This window comes from Elephas maximus, chromosome 1 (assembly GCF_024166365.1).
Source record: "Elephas maximus indicus isolate mEleMax1 chromosome 1, mEleMax1 primary haplotype, whole genome shotgun sequence".
Taxonomy (NCBI): domain Eukaryota; kingdom Metazoa; phylum Chordata; class Mammalia; order Proboscidea; family Elephantidae; genus Elephas; species Elephas maximus.
In genome coordinates this window covers 48187426-48204839 of record NC_064819.1, presented here as the reverse complement: position 1 = coordinate 48204839, position 17414 = coordinate 48187426, and the positions used below count along the sequence as shown (strand labels likewise).

Here is a 17414-nt window from a genome sequence, read left to right as displayed (position 1 = left end):
TTGGACCTGTATGGGCCTATTTCAGGAGAATACGCCCTTGTTGGCAGACTCCAACCGTTTCAGCTGTGTGGAGGAGAGGTGGGTGTTTGATGTTTGACATTGCTTTGCCTATTGAACAGGGTCCTCACCTACCCACATCTGGGTCCTAAGGACTGGTTACTCCACTCAGGTCACCCAGCCACCCATGACAGGGGTCCAAGGATAACTGGTACCTCCCAATCCTTACAACCAAAAACATTGGGTGCCCATGATCTGTCTGCAGAACTGATCCACCTGTATGCTCTAGGGAACAGGGACACGCTTTCCTCAGAGACAAGTGGGGGTCAGATCTCAGCCCCTTGCCTTGTTCAGAGTGTGACCCCCTGCTGCAACCAGATACCGGTACCTACATCAATCACCCCTGCCCCTCTAAGACTGTAGGACAGAGCCTGTATCACATACTTGATGATCAGCTACCTGAACACCTGAGCTGAATTCATACAAGAAAAGTGAATGGACTCCTAGACTGATATACCTGATAACACCTCTAGCCATCTGGGGACAGGACGTGAGAGCTCCAAAGAAGAAAATAATCAAGCGAGCTCACTCAAGCAACCCACTTGGGTATATCAAAACAAAACAAAGCAAGATGCTATGACATAGTAAGCAAACATAAAATAAACTAATACAATAACTTATAGATGGCTTGGAGACAACAGTCAATATCAAGCCACATAAAGAAACAGACCATGGTTGCCTCAACAAGCACTGAAAACAAAGAATCAAGGCATCTTTTAGATGAAGGTGCCTTCCTGGAATTACCAGAGGCAGAATACAAAAGATTAATATACAGAACCCTTTAAGACATCAGGAAGGAAATGAGGCAATATACAGAACAAGCCAAGGAACACAGATAAAGAAATTGAAGAAATTAAAAAGATTATTCAGGAACAAAATGAAAAATTTAATAAGCCGGAAAAACCCATAAACAGACAGCAATCAAATTCAGAAGACTGATAATAAAATTACAGAAGTAGACAACCCAATAGAAAGTCAGAGGAGCAGAATTGAGCAAGTGGAAGGCAGAATTTCTGAACTTGAAGATAAAGCACTTGGCACTAATACATTTGAAGAAAAACCAGATATTTGATTCGCATCATTCCAACTAAATATAATCCGCCCATTGCCGTTGAGTTGATGCCTACTCATAGTGCCCCTATAGGACAGAGAAGGACTGCCACAATTCAAGACTAAATCTTTATGGAAGCAGACTGCCACATTTTTCTCGAACTGTGGACCTATAGGTTAGCAGCCAAGCACTTAATCACTGTGCCACCAGGGCTCCTCCGACTAGATACATGTTGTTGTTAGGTGCCATGGAGTCACAAAACACTGCCCAGTCCTGCACCATCCTCACAATCGTTATGCTTTAGGAACTAGATATATAGATATTTAAATAGATACAGTGCTTAAAATCACAAATGGTATTGTACTATTGATGTTAGTTTAAAAGATATTACATTTTATAGCTTTATTGAGATATAATTGACATACAATAAGGTACACATATTTAAAGTGTAATTTGATAAATTTTGACATGTATATACACCTGTGAAACCATTACCACAATCAAAATAAAAAGCATACCCATTAACCCCACAAGTGTCCTTCGTAATTTCTCCCTTTAACTCCTCCTGCTTCTCCTCACACCCTCAGGCAACCACTGCTCTGCTTTCTGTGCATTGTTTGCATTTTCTGGAATTTTATATAAATGGAACCATACAGTATGTACTTTGGCTTGTCTCATATCTTGAGCTTCATCCCTGCTGGCGCGTGCCTCAGCAGTTTATTTCTTTTATTGCTGAGTACCATTCGATGGCACTGGGGTTTTTTAAATTCTATTCTATGGATGAGCCAAAATCTGGTTATCCATTCTCTTGTTGGTGGATATTTGGGCTGTTTCCAGTTTGGGATTCTTACAAATAAAGCTAAAAACATTCATGTAGAGGTGTTTTATAGACCTACGTTTTTATTTCTCTTAGATAAATGCCTAGGAGTAGAATGGCTAAGTCATACGGTACATATGTTTGACTTTTTAAGAAAATGCCAAACTTTTGCCAGAGTGATTGTACCATTTTACTTTCCCACCAGCAGTGTATGAGGGCCCCAGCTGCTCTCTGTCCTTTCCAACACTGGGTATGATCAGTCTTTTTAATTTTAGACTTTCTAGTAGGTGTGTCATGGTGTCTCATTGTGGTTTTAATTTGCATTTCCTCAGTGACTAATGATGTTGAGCATCTCTTCATGTGCTTATTTGCTGCTTATTCATCTTCTTTGATGTAGAATCTGTTCAAATATTTTGCCCATATTTTAAAAATTTGAATTTTTTTTATTATGTGGTATTGAGGCCTCTTTACATATTCTAGATACAATAGTCATACACATATTCAGATATGTGATTTATAGATATTCTCTCTCAGTCTGTGGCTTATTTTTTCATTCTCTTCCCAGTGCATTGCAAAGATCAAAAGAGCAAAATTTTGATTAATTCAAATTTATAAATATTTTCTTTTATGGATCATGCTTTTGGTATTATATCTAAGGAATCTTTGCCTAATCCAAAGTCACAAAGATTTTCTCCTGTGTTTTCTTCCAGAAGTTTTATACACCCACAACCACCACCCACTGCTGTCGAGTCGATTCTGACTCATAATGACCCTACAGGACAGAATAGAACTGCCCCATAGAGTTTCCAAGGAGCACCTGGTGGATTTGAACTGCTGACCTTTTGGTTAGCAGCCATAGCTCTTAATGCCACCAGGATATCCAGAAGTTTTTAGGTTTTACATTTAGATCTATGATTCATTTTGAGTTCATTTTTGTATATGGTGCAAGATATGGAACAAAGTTTATTTTTGCATATAAATACCAAATTGTTCAACCACCATTTGTGAAAAGACCACTTTTGTCAACTGAATTGCCTTTCGCGTTGGCCAAAAATCAGTTAACTACCTTTCTGTGGGTCTATTTCTATGCTTCCTGTTGTGTTCCATTGATCTATTTGTCTTTATGTCAAATGGTATCATGCTATTTAATTTAAAAGTATTAAATAGCATGATACCTTTTGACATTTAAGTTTTATTTAAATTAAACAAGTTATATTTATTTAATTTAAATTATATTTTATTTTGATTAAAGGTGTTAAATTTGCTTAATTCACTTACATTAAATTTTACTTTAACGGAAGAAAAAAATTGAATTGTAATTGAAGATACATTGAATTTCAAATGAATGCTTTTTACTAAAAGGTATATCCTAACAGATTCTCCTAAGATTATTAAGATACCAAATTCATTAAAAGATCAAAGTATTTATTTTTCTAAGTTATGCTTTAATTTTAATGTTATCAGTTAACCCCGGCAGATCAATACATTAAACCATTGGTACTTGCACTCCTCTTCACCTCTTTTCTCCCCTCACATTTAATTTTTCTTAGTTATTATTTTTACATTATCGAGGTTTTTAATTCATATTCATTCTGTGTCTATAATTCTGAAAGCTGTTTAAATTTATATTAATTTTTTTTTTTTCTTGTCACAAGCTCTTTTACCACAGTTTCTGTCCCTGGGTTCTTTATTTGTTTCGGCTTTAATTATTATGATATCACTTTTCAAATAGTTTTGCTAAGAAGGTTACTATTTCCTTGAGATGCTTCAAGTTTGAAAATGTGTGCTGTTTACTTTTTATTTGCATGACATCTTAGTTGTGCATAATTTTCTTGGCTCACTCTTTCTGTCTCTCAGGACCATGTAAATTTTGCTCACCTGGATTTTGCTATTGGAATCCCAATCAGCTGAAGTCTGAAGACAGCCTGATTCTCCTCCTAGTAGCTAATTTTCATTTTTGGTCTAGATGATTGAACAATTATTTCTTTATCTTAACTTCCTATAGTTTAATTAAAATATATCTAGACAATGAACATTCTTCACCAAATTTTCCTGGAGCAAAGATTGCTGTTTTAACCTATAGATTCAGTTTTGCATCACTTAAGTAAAATTTACGTACATTATGTCATGAATATATCCTTTGTTTCATTTGTTGAGTTCTCTATTTTGAGGACACTAATTGTTCTTATGTTGTATCATCGTCTTCCATAACTATTAGCTTCTCTCTAAATAATTTCAACTGTCTTTTTCATTAGCATTTTCTTTGATTATCTCACTCTTTTCTCATATGCCATTAATTTTATTTCCAGCAGTGTCTATTCTGTTTCTTGTAAGTTCGAATTTATTATTAGTTTTGTTGTGGTGTGCTTTGGTCCTCAGTTTGTTCCCTTAGTTCTGTGATGTCCTAAGAGAAATTTCTTTCTGTTTTTTAATTTTATTTTCTTCTAGATACGCCTTTTTCTTTCTCTTTCTCATGTGAGTTCTCTCTTTCTCTCCCTCCCTTTCTTCCCCATTACTGCTTCTTTTCTTTTTTTAGTCATGCTCATACTTGTACAGCTCTTCCCCAGATGTTCTATTTTCTCTAAGATAAAAAAAAAGAAAACATTTTTTCTTTTTTTTATCTTAAAATCTTGACTCTCTTCTCAGCCTGAGATTAGTTTGCTTTCTCCTCCAAACTACATTTTGAGGTTCATGTATTTCATTGTATCTAATCTTTAGTACCTGAGAAAGAATGGAATTGGGAAAACTGGAAAAACTGAAACGATGTGAAGTCTCTGTTAGTAAACTTGGGCTCTGATCTTTCTTTTAAGATTCTGTAAATTTTGCATTCCAGAATCCACTACATCTAATTGATGGTATATCTCATTCCCATGCAGGATACTCTCAGACTTTGTATCATTTTCCCATTTTACCCGCAAAGTCTGTGCCTCTATCAGAGGTGAAGATGCTTTTACATCTATTTCTCCACAGCAGTTGTTTCCACTATTCTGGTCAGAACAGAAAAAAATATTAGAGTTTTTTATTCAGTTTTTCTCTCTCTCCCAATTGTGAAATAAGTGAGAAATCTCAGGACTTTGTTGACTTGCCAGTAGGGCTTCTGAAAAGGTAGTGGTTAGGGTTAGGGGCTGAGTCATGCTGCCCCTCTCCTCCATGCCATAATCCTCCTGTCTTTTCTTGGCACCAGATTTTGAAATTTATTGCGTTATGTTATGTGACTTAGGTTGCGGTTAGTGACTTTTGGTGGGCTAGTTTTTTACTTTTTCTATTTTGTAAGTGTTTTGGGGGGGCAGTTTAATGTGCCTTTAATGAAGTTGAATAATGCTTCCTGTCCATAGCCCTAGTTTCGTATTGTCTACTTGACTCAAGGTCAAGACATTTCATTCTGCCACTGGTAAAACTCTGAGTTCATGATGGAGTATTCAAACAGCTCGTTGTGACATGAAAAACAACCAGTATGTGTTGCCCTTGAAGTGTCCTCCAGGCATATCTAATTGTCTAGGAAAAGAGACATTATTTTAACCCTTTACATCTGTTACTAAACACCTCTTTCAGTGCCTGGTCTCCCCAGACATCAATGTTCCAATTAGAAACCAGCAGTTAATCTGGTCAGGTGCTAATAAATGAGAGTTGTGATTTATCCAGCAACAGCCTAGCATTAACAATTAAAGGGTCTGTAAAGAAGAGAGCTTTTTTTTTTTTTTCCTTTCTTTTGCTGTTAGCTGATTGGGTTCGGCCTTATGCTATAAATAGCCCTTTCAATTAATAGCTGTTTAACAGTCATCCTCAGAACCACTTTTTAGGACCTGTTACCTATAGATCCATAGACCCTGTTCTTTTCATCAAAGACAGTGGGATGTTAATGTGAGTTTAAAGCTGAATCTACCTACTCACAATGACCATATCACAAAATAGCCTACCCAGTCACTCTTTAAGCTTCATTATGATAGATACAGACTTTTTAATAATCGCTTCAACTGCCGTGAGAAGCACGGATCATGAATAGGCCAACAGGGTTGGCTAAGCCCTGCTGCACCTCAGTCATGTCATGGAGCTACAGCTTGAAGTCAAAAGTTTACATCAAAAGCATGAGTCTGCAATTAGCTGAACAAGGTCCTTCAAAAGCCTCCAAATAATTGCTTTCTACATTGAATAAATTAATTGGGTAATTACCAGAACTTTCTGTCACTTTAAATTGACTAGACACATCAAAGGGGGAAAATAGTGTGTCAGAATAGAACTATGAGTCAGAATCCACTCGATGGCAATGGGTTAAACAGAACTGAATGGCAGTTTTTTAAGGAACGCTCCCCAGAAGAACTGTCTTTGGGAAATGCCAATCAGTGCTACAGTAAATATCGTGTGTCAGTGGAGGGCTTGTCATTCACAGCAGAAGGTGCTTACACATCTTAAGTATTTTCTTCTAGTATTTTGTTTAATGTTGCCTACTTATATGATACTCATGCAAAGCTGCTAGCAAGTCTCTGAACCTGCCATATTGTTTCATGGCACCAAGCAGTAATTCAAACTGTTTCCTCCGTGGCTCTCAGCCCCTGAAGATCTAGCTTGCTTGTCATCTCCTCTATGAAGCCTGACCACCATCACTCCCTTCAACCTGATATAACTGATTACTCTCTACTTTGGGCCCCCACTCTACCTGTACATCTTTCTCTCTTAATATCAGTAACTACTTCCAGTTGATTTGTTTCCTGTCCATGTCTCTTCAAAGATAAGATCTTGTCTTATTCGAATCTGTAATGTCTATATGCTCATTGAATATAAAATTGATTATTCAGTAACTATAGAGCACTTACCATTTGCCAATACTTGCTAGAAATCTCAAAGACATAGATTTTTATCTCTGTTCTCGAGGAACTCATGAACCAGTGGGGAAAACAGACTCCTACACAAATAAACTCAGCAAGCCTAGGAGAGGAGCCTGGGCTCATGTTGAGGCTGAGTTATTAGTTTATGGTGCAGTGAACATATACAAACTCACCATATTTTAACATTTCTTCTATGGTTTCATAATCCAAACACACATGTTTCAATCATTCTTAATAGTGTCTTTTAGGCAAACTATAAATCTGTGCTTCTCAAGCTAATGTGCACTAGCAGGGATCTTGTTAAAATGCAGATTCTGATGCAGTGGGTTTGGGGAGGGACCTGAGAGTCTGCATTTCTAACAAGTTCCTGGGGAAAGTCAATACTGCTGGCCCATAGACTAAGCAATTGTCATGTCAACATATATACGTTGTTGGTGTGGCATGAGTTTTTTAAAAGCTCCCACCACTCCCCACCTAGACGTTCTGACTATAATTAAACGTGATGAAAGTTATACAGATTCAGCAGTACCCCAGAAAAAAAATGACACGATGCCACCAAACTGTTACTTCACTGCCTTTGCTTTATTGTTGAAACATGCGAGGTCTCTGTCCCTGTACTCCAGGTCTGCTCTACCAGATGACTGCAGTCCAAATGTGTAGGAAGGTTTTCACAAATATTGGCTTCTCTGCTTAAGTCTTCCCATATTTAAACCATAATACCCCAGGCCCTTTATATACATGGAAATACCTTTTAACAAAACTATAAAACTTTAATTTCTTTAAACAATCATAAAGAAAATACTTCTTTAACTTTTTTGAAACAAACTCTGAAAGGTTCATGTGTGAATCTCTTTTTTCTTAACCCTTAATGGTTTCTGTGATGGCATCTGTTAGCTTTATCAACTCATTGGAGTCTGCCGCTCCCTACCATAGAAGTTAAAATTAGACCACTGATTCCTGACTTGTCCATTTTGAATTCTCTTTCGACCAAGCTAAGACCCTCTGCCTGAGCTTCCTTCTCTTATATGCCTTCTTCCTCTCTTCCTCACTTTTCTGTCACAAACCAAGTTTTTTATGTTTATCTTCTCCCAGTCTTATGGAGAAGACTCTACAACTCTTCCTATCTGCTGTTCAACCTAACCTTACTACAGTAATATGCCATTTAAGAGATAGTCTTGGTTATTTTGTTACTGCTGCTCACTTGGAGCCCTGTTCGCACAGTGGTTAAGAGCTCAGCTGTTAACCAGAAGGTCAGCAGTTCAAATCTACCAGCTGCTCCTTGGAAACCCTATTGGGCAGTTCTTTTCTTCCCTATAGGGTCACTATGAGTCAGAATTGACTAGACAGCAAGGGGTTTGTTTTGTATACTTAGTCATTGTATCATTTTTTCATGACAGCAGAACAGGGAATTAAATAAGAAATAGAACCATGTTCATCATGCAGGACAGATGGAAGACACTGGAAGCCTTAGCTTGCCCACTGGGAGTTTCTCTGCATAGTCTGGAGAGTACTCATCTAAGTGACCTTTCTTCCTTCTCACCACTCGTGGCCTCACTTAGGTTAATGCCAAAGATGATGAAGGCGTCCTCGTTGGATCCTGGGACAATATCTATGCCTATGGCGTACCCCCATCAGCCTGGACCGGAAGTGTTGACATCCTATTGGAATACCAAAGCTCCAAGAGTCCAGTCCGATATGGCCAGTGCTGGGTTTTCGCTGGTGTATTTAACACATGTAAGTATTCAATTGAGTATCTTTTTTAGTGTAAACCAGATTTTATTCCATGATATTTTATTGAAAACCTAGCAAAGAGACCTATCAGCCCCTCTGTAGAGTTTATGAGTGAGTATTCTGGGATGAAGTCAATGCATAATTAAATTGCACTGGGTCAAATATGCTCATAGTTTCTTCTTTACTACAAAATCTTTATAGAAAGAATGATGGACTATTCCCATATAATACATCACTAAACACCCAGAGAAATGGAGGGTCCCAGAGCCCAAATAAGAATGTGGAGAAAGGGATAAAACATTTTCTTTTCAGTCACCCCCCTCCCACATTTAAAAATGTTTAAATAGTAAATTTTTAATAATAAATAAGAAGAAAAACACATATGGCTTATTTTTAGAAGTTATAAATATGGCTATTTGTACATTGTTTGTTATCGAGGTTTCATAAATATACCCTCTTAATTTTTGCCCAGCTATGAAAGGGGTCATAGCAAGTGGTCTCAACTCCATTTTTAGTTACATAACTGAGTCTCAATGCCCCTGAGCAATCCAATATCAGAACCTAATGAACAACCTGCACCTTGCCAGTTTCCCTTCTGGTCTTTAATCCACCCAATATCCAATCTGTAGAGGAAAACACATGGGACCAGAATTACTCTATTCTGCCTCATACCTCATTTTTCAAAACGGCATTCGCCCCTCTAGGCCCAGACAATGTTATGGTTAATTCAATGAATGTTTTTTAAAATGCATTTATTTCCGCATGCCTTCATCTTTTTTTTTTTTTTCATCTTTAGTAATGAAGTTCATTCACATGCCATTTCTACAGTCTTGGAGAAAACATTAAGATCAAGTCTGAATTTCCTTTCTACCCACTTGTTAACAAAGGATATCCAATCTAGTTAGCAGTTTTTAAATTAGAAAAGCCAAGTAGGGGCTGGAGGTCAGGGTGAGGCCATTTTTTTAAATGACTATGAAACCTATCGATTTCAGCTCAAATTTGTGACAGCCTAAGAATTCATCAGGGATCAAAGTGGAAAGAAACTATGAGTCTTGTTTTGGTTTTTCCCCATGGCATCAAGCTGAATAAAATTATATTCTTATCCATTTTAGTATACTCAAGAACTAAAAGAACAATAAAAGCCAAAAGTACTGGTCTCCTAGAAGTGCTGGTCTTTGAAGTTCTAGATGGAAGCTTGAGCTTCATGATGGCCTGAGGGTTGGAGGTAGTCCCCCTTCCTTGAGGCTCCCAAGCCAAGACTATGTGGACGCTGTTTGACACCAGCAGTGACTCTTAAGAAATGATTTCTGGAAAACAGAAAGGACCCCCTAATGCCCCAAGTCCTCCCCTACCTAAAGTTTCACCATCCCAGAGTAATTCCTCTGGGTTTGGAACCAGATAAAATAGTAAACACCTTACATCCATTCATGCCTTTTGTATCAAAGGGTCATGAGATCTGTTCCTGAAAACTTCCTTCACTGGCAAGTTAAGGAGGAAAGGCAGAAGCACACTGCGGAGAAGTTGAAATGAGAGTAAACCTGAGGAGGGAAACTGCGGGAGGAGGTACTGGTGCCTCTGAGTCGAGCTTCACCTCCATTACAGTTAGAAGAAACGCAAACTCAGAGCAATGGTTCTCACTCTGTGGTAATGTAAATTAGAATTAAGCCAGAAATAGAGCTCATAGCAACCCCATAGGACAGAGTAGAACTGCCCCATTGGGTTTCCAAAAGAAGCAGACTGCCACAGCTTCCTCCCGTGGAGCAGCTAGTGGGTTCGAACCTCCTACCTTTTGGTTAGCAGCTGAGCACTTAACCACTGTGTCATCAGGGCTCCTTCTGACAGGAATAGGGGCTGTAAATCAGTAGAGTGGGAGGAAAGTGATGGAAGCCATTGTGGTTTGAAGTCATTTAAGGAGGACGACACCTAAGTTTCCACCAGACTCAAGTGCGAACTTCCAAGGTTATTCTGTTGAAGGAGGTGGAGTATGTTTGGTTAAAAATGCTAAACTATTCCGAGAAGAAAAGACAAGCCAAGTCATTAATCTTAAAATTGTCAGCTGAATTATATTCAATGAGCCCTGATGGCTGGAGTCCTGGCAGCTAGGGAGGGCATTTGAATTAAGTTTAATCAATACATATGGGAAGAGATGCATCCAAGTAATTTATTATCTAACAATTAAAATGAATCTATGGTGTCACCCTCCACGCAGTGCCACAGGAGCGGACTCCAGCTCCAGGAGCAAACCCCACTAAGGACTTGCCTTAGAAATTCCCGACTTTCTATTAGCTGTTTTGCTTATTTGTTTGTTTTCAGGAACATAGTTCCATTAGCTTAACTAAAACAATACTTCTCTGAAGATTGTATGGTTAGAAACTAAACAATGAGAACCCTGATGTAGGGATTCTATTTCGATTGACTTCATTTGGAGCCAACTGCAGTTTTGAACTCACACTCAAGGTTTCTCTCTGAAACCCCCATGCTTTATAACAATCCCCCCCATTCAGTATCGAACATTTGAGGACAAGATGTGCAAAGGGACTTTTCATGTTGGTGAAGAAGAAATGCCCTGATAAGAAGGGATTTTTACTACATATCTCTTAATTTTGGTGATGTCTTCAGTCATGGTCTGCCCTTCTTCCCTGTAGTTTTGCGATGCCTGGGGATACCAGCAAGAGTCGTTACCAATTATTTCTCAGCCCACGATAATGATGCCAATTTGCAAATGGATGTCTTCCTGGAAGAAGATGGGAATGTGAACTCCAAGCTCACGAAGGATTCAGTGTGGTGAGTGCGAATTACAAGGGCATTTGCTGATATCAACTTAAAGTGACATTGCATATCTACCACAAGACAGACTCAGGCTGATGTTTCTTTCCCATCTATTTCAAGGACCCTTCAATGCCATATGTAGAAATGTCTGTCAGAGATTGTTTTTAGCTAATGAATTAGAAATGTTACTGAATAGGCAGTTTGGGTTCCTAGGAATAAAGATGGGTCATTCCAAGTGCGAAAAAAAAATTTTTTTTTTTTTGAAGAGCAGCCACTAAAAAAAGCCATGGTTCTATCTGCTAGATGTGCCTATACTAATTTCTCTCTACCTTAGAATATTAATATTATGGTTGGTGACACAAATATTAAAGCCAAGCTTTCCCAATGTCCTTGCTTTAAGAGTAATACAGCTGATGCTTATTCAGCTTGTGCTATGTACCAGACTCCTCCACCCATCTGTCAGTTTGTCCTACTGTGGTGGCTTGCCTTTTGCTATGATGCTGGAAGCTGTGCCATGAGTATTTCAAATACCAGCAGGGTCAGCCAGGGGAAGAGGCTTCAGCAGAACTCCCAGACTAAGACAGACTAGGAAGAAAGGCCTGATGATGAACCTCCAAAAATTAGCCAAAGAAAACCTATGGATCATAACTGAACATTGGCCACCTCTCTTGCTTTGGACGTGTCATTGAGAAAGACCAGTCACCGGAGGGGGCCATCATGTTTGGTGAAGGAGAGGGCCAACAAGGGCGAGAGAGACCCTCGATGAGAAGGATTTGCACATTAGCCCCAACAATGAACTTGAACATGCCGGTGACTGTAAGGGTAACGCAGGACTGGACAGCATTCTTGCTGTTGTACATAAGGTTGCCATGAGTCTGAGTCAATTCGACTAACAACAACAATGTATCAGAACTGGGTGTGCGTGATCATATTTAATTTTTTTAACAGTTTTATCAGGTGGGTGCTATTAATATCACCATTTTACAGATGAGGAAACTGAGGTCCAGAAAGGTTAAAGTAATTGGCTCAAGGACACATATATGATAGACTGGGAATAGAACCAAAATGCATCTGACCCTTAATCGCAACCCTAATTTGCCTTTTCAACATTTGATTGCTCTTTGAGTATAAAGATGCTGTTCTCCTTGCTTTGTGCCTTCATCTTTCATTCAGAGATAGAAATGGTAGTAAAGTGGAAATTGTTGCCAAATATCAACCACATGGTTCTTTTACTGCCCTGAGCAGCTGGAGAAATATCCTTTTTCCGTGGGACCCACTCTATCCAAAACAATAAACTGAAAAGAAGGAAAAAATCCTGACAGTCCAAATTGAAAGGATATTTACGAAGGTCTATATTGGGACATAATTTCAGCTGTTGCCAGGCATTGAACTAGATGGGATTTCCAAGCCAAAGATACGTCCCATAAGGTTGTTCTTTACAAGTAATAAAGTTAAAACACTGTCAGTTGTAAAAAATCCAAATGGAGATGACAGGAAGTTACAAGCTCATTTTAAGAGAAATTAAAAGTTAGAAGTGCCTTAACTCTCCTGTGTGACAGGAACGGAGCGTGGTTGTAGGAGTAGTATTAACTCACCAGTACCAATAAGCGCTCATTTGAGAATGTTGAAAGAAAGAAAGAAATCGCTGAACTAGTAGCAAAGTGCCACTATGAATAAAACATAGTGCAGTTCATTTGAAGGCAATGAGCTGAGCAGTGGTAAGCTGGAGAATTTGGGCAAGAGAAAAACCTCACCTCTGTAAATTGAACAGCAATTTATTCTGGGGAGTTACAGTGTAGTGGCCCTGCGTGTATATGGAATGACAAAAACAGACCAAAATAGCTGCCCCAACGCCCATGTGACAGTCTGAAGTGGCAAAATGAGAATTATTTGGCATTCTTCATCCATATCTCTTCCTTACACACACACATACACACACACACATTCAGGTCTTTGGAGCCAGCTGCAATTTCTAGCACTTCCTCCCTGTGCCTTGATCCAAATACCCACCATCATAAATCCCCACTGGGCACCCCAATAAATAATCCCACTAGCCCCTAAACAAAACTGAGGCAAAACGTGAAGCTGATAGGTCTTGGTCTTGGCAACCCTTTTCCCTTCAGCTCCCTGCTGAGCTCTGGTTCCTTTCCTTATCCCAGGCACTGCTTTGCTCTTTACACGCCTTCCTCAAATATCCTATCACCTTAGGATGATGTCCCCTTGCCTGAGAGCTTGCCCTGTCCTCCACTGTGCAATCCAGCACCCTAGGACCCTCCCCCTTCCCTTGCTCTGCCCGTAGTAGGTTTTCAATATATGAGATGACTGATTGACTAATGAATGATGACTGCTGCTCCACCCTGGGACACCCCCAAACAATTGAGCACAGTTATTCAAGGGGTCCAGCAGCTCTGGGTTCAAGTCCTAGCTCTGCTTCTAACCAGCTGTATGACCTTGAGCAAGACACAACTTCTCTGTGCCTCTCTGTCCTCTAAAGTGGAGACGACATTTCCTACCTCACTCAGCGCAGCCGAGTATAACAGGTGCCTAATGAATGTGAGCCGTTCTAATTGCCTTAGTTATTAGTCTCCCAGCTGGAGCTGGTAGCCGTGGAATTCTTAGAGGCAATATGCTGCCATTGACCTAAGCACACTGAGCAGTCAGGAAGAAGGATGCCCGGTGTCCGAAGATGACTATGCTGTTCTGTAACATTGGGGTATTTTTTCAATAAAAGCAAACAATGGGGCACCTTAGAAGCTATGGATGCTGCGGGAAACCAAATGTGTTCCTAAGGCCTTCCTTGATTGAGGAAGCTGGGGACTGTCCCTGGACACACCTACCAGTATGCTGTCACCACAGTTATACCCCATGTCAAGCTCTGGCTGGGGCAGGTACTTACTGTGTGACCTTGAATATCTGACTTCACCTCTCTAAAGCTCAGTTTCCTCCTCAGCGGAATGAGGGCAATCTTAGCAGCTACTGTTTCCTGATGGGATAGCCACAGGGACAGACTACCCAGTGGGCAAGCTACACACAAGCTTAATTGTGTTTACTTGCCAATCTGTATGCACAATTAAACCCAGGTGAAATTGTAAGTAAACACAATTAGTAAGTAAACACGATTAAGCCCCAGCGTATCTTGCTTACTGTAAGCTGGTAGCTACCATGCTTACCGGTTGTTAATCCACCCCTGGGTACCTGTGAAGATTGGCACAGTAATCCAGGTAAAGTACTGAGCACAGTGCTAGGCCCAGAGGGCGTGCCCAGTGGGGCCTACGGAGACAGATCATTCCTGGGAAGAAACAGGGCTGCCTGAGCTGTAGGTGGGCATCATCTGACCCTGAGAGGTCATTGTGGCATAAGCCAGCAAAATGCAACCAAATGAATTTCCTGGCAAGGGTCTGAGGAGCGGTTAACCTCACCCAGGGCCCAGAGACTCACATCTCTCTGTGAGCTCCGGACCACTGACCCACCAGCATTTTCTCCTTCTGGGTTTGTGTGTGGTTCCTCCTCTCATGGACCCTCCTCCCCCTGAGGCCTAGCTCCTCTTCCTCCCTTAAATCTCTCTCAGAGCTCCATCCTCCATGAAACCTCTCTGAGTTCTTCCAGCTCACTTTTCTCTCTGTGGTCTCTACTGTCTCTTCAGCATTTTAGCCCACACAATACATGGTTTTCGGTGAATTAGTTTGTCCCATTAGGTCTCAACTACCCAGGCCTCCTCTCCTCCACTTCTCAGCCATGTCCCAGTGTGCCAGAAGCAGAACCAGCCAGGATGGAGGGTCAGAGGGAGAGGTCAGGAATGTGGGAGAGGGCATGCTCAAGGCACTCCAGAGCCAAGAGAGACCCCCTGCAATTTCGCCCTTCCACTGTTGTCACAGAGCATCAAGGCTGAGGCTTATTTATCTGCTTCCTGTTTGCCCCTTAGATTCTCTGTGTGCTGAAGTGTACCCTCTGACCTAGGGAGGCAGTGGTGGTTCAGTGATAACGGTCCTCACCTTCCATGCAGGAGACCCAGGTTTGATTTCTGGCCAATGCACCTCATGTGCAGCCACCAACCTGTCCATGGAGGCTTGCTGGTTGCTGCAATGCTTAACAGGTTTCAGCAGAGTTTCCAGACTAAGACAGACTAGGAAGAAAGGCCTGGAAATCTACTTCCAAAAATCAGCCAACGAAAACCCTGTGGATCACAAAGATCCGATCTGAAACCGATCGTGGGGTTGCAACAGCACTGGATAGCGTTTCATTCCACTGTGCGTGGTGTCACCTGAGTCAGGCTGACTGGATAGCAGCTAACAAGAAGCAGCTGACAACTCTGCCTCAGAACTCTGAGAGCATCATGCCCACACAGGCTGATTTGTAGAAAGTATCTTCAAAGTCTGGGCTCCTCAGTGAGCCAGACAAGGAGGGCCTGAGGAGCATAGCTGAGCAGAGTCAAGGACCCTGGGGTAGCAATGCAAGGTAGCATCTCCTGGAAAGAGTGCTGATAGGCACTGAGTTATGTGTCACCTCTGAGGTGGCATCTGGGAATCACTGTGGACAGTTTAATGGAGATGCTTGCTCAGTGTTCAGCTGCAGTCAAAACAATGAGTAGGGATATGAGGGCTCTTTGAGGAGGGGAGACCAGGGCTAACTCAGACAGCCAGGGAAACACTAGCAGATAGGCCTCACCTTGGAATAGCTAAGTTTGGCCAGGTTGTTATATGAAAGTCACAGTAGGAATAGAACCAATTTTAAAGGAAAGGGCTGGTGGCACTTACTAGGGCCGAGGAAGGCGTTTCAATGAAAGGTTTCTTTCCTTCTAAATGAAGGCACTACCCTTTGTCCTTTGCGGGGGAGGACATTGTCAGTTCTGTGATTCTGGGTGGAGGGGCTGTACCAACCTTTTGGTTTACATGCCTGTCTTTCCCCACCTGAATGCAACCCCCCTGGGGGGAACCATGTCTTACCTACTTTTGTTTTGCCCGCATGTAACAAAGTGCAGGGCCTGGGGCAGGTACTTTTAATAATGGCATTTTTGGTGAAAATTGTAAATGCTTATTTAACTGAATAAATATCATTTAATCATTCACCAAACACTTATTGTCTTAACACCAGATGCTAAGGATTCAGAGAGGACTTAATCAGCGTCTCTGCCCTTGAGGAGCTCTAACTACAAACATGTGGGTGTTGCTGTTGTTAGGTGCCGTCAAATCAATTCCAACTCATGGCGACGCCACGCATGTCAGAGTGGAATTATGCTCCATAGGGTTTTCAAGGCTGTGACCTTTTGGAAGCAGATCACCAGGCATTTCTTCCGACGTGCCTCTGGGTGGGTTCCAATTGCCAATCTTTCAGCTGGTCATCAAGCACTTAACCGTTTGCACCACCCAGAGAGTCTATAAAAAATATAAGGTGCACTATCATGTGAACCTGCGGAAACCCTGGTGGCACAGTGGTTAAGTGCTATGGCTGCCAACCAAAAGGTCGGCAGTTCGAATCCGCCAGGTGCTCCTTGGAAACTCTATGGGGCAGTTCTACTCTGTTCTCTAGGGTCGTTATGAGTCCGAATTGAATCGACGGTGTGGGTTTGGTTTGGTGTTTTTGTATTATGTGAACCATGAGTCGCAGAGATAGAGGAAAGGGGAAAGGCTGCTTACATGAGAAGCAGCAACGGACCATCTTCTGGCTGTGCTGTCCAAGGACAGAATGACTAGAAAATGGCCCTGGCCCCCAGATGACACCTAGAGTATGTCTTTAAAAGTCTCAGAGGCTGAGACAGCCAGAGAGCAATGTGCTTCGAGGACCGGTAGTACGTAGAGTTTCATCGGAGGTATCATATAGTATTATGACTATAGTTGTTGAGTATTTGAACTTATTCTCATGCTCTTGATCCAGCCCTTGCCACTCCTCTGTGTACTACACAAGAAAAGGGCCTGGCTTTTTGACCTTGCCTTCCTAGAGGGGCCAATGCCCCATGCACTGCCCGCAATGAGCAGTGGCAGCTATGCTGTTTGAGGATGGAATAGCCTGCTGTTATCCCTCTACCTCCTCCTGTCCCTATTTCCCCACCCTCTAGAGTCCTGGCACCAGCCCATCCCTCCTTTAAGTAAAACCTACCCCTTGCTCTCTAAGTTTTTAGAGGGTCCACCAATCAACAGACTTCAGATTCCATCTTGGAAACAACAGCTGC

The 17414-nt window shown here is 41.1% G+C and overlaps 1 protein-coding gene across 1 annotated transcript in view; it reads left to right on the top strand.

The window, feature by feature from the left end:
• The window catches only part of F13A1 (coagulation factor XIII A chain), a 235778-nt gene that overhangs the window by 129327 nt on the left and 89037 nt on the right, over positions 1-17414 (top strand). Inside the window, exons 7-8 of the mRNA XM_049882606.1 lie at positions 8308-8482; positions 11125-11263. Coding sequence (XP_049738563.1) covers positions 8308-8482; positions 11125-11263 — 314 coding nt within the window. The remainder of the gene's footprint in view (positions 1-8307; positions 8483-11124; positions 11264-17414) is intronic.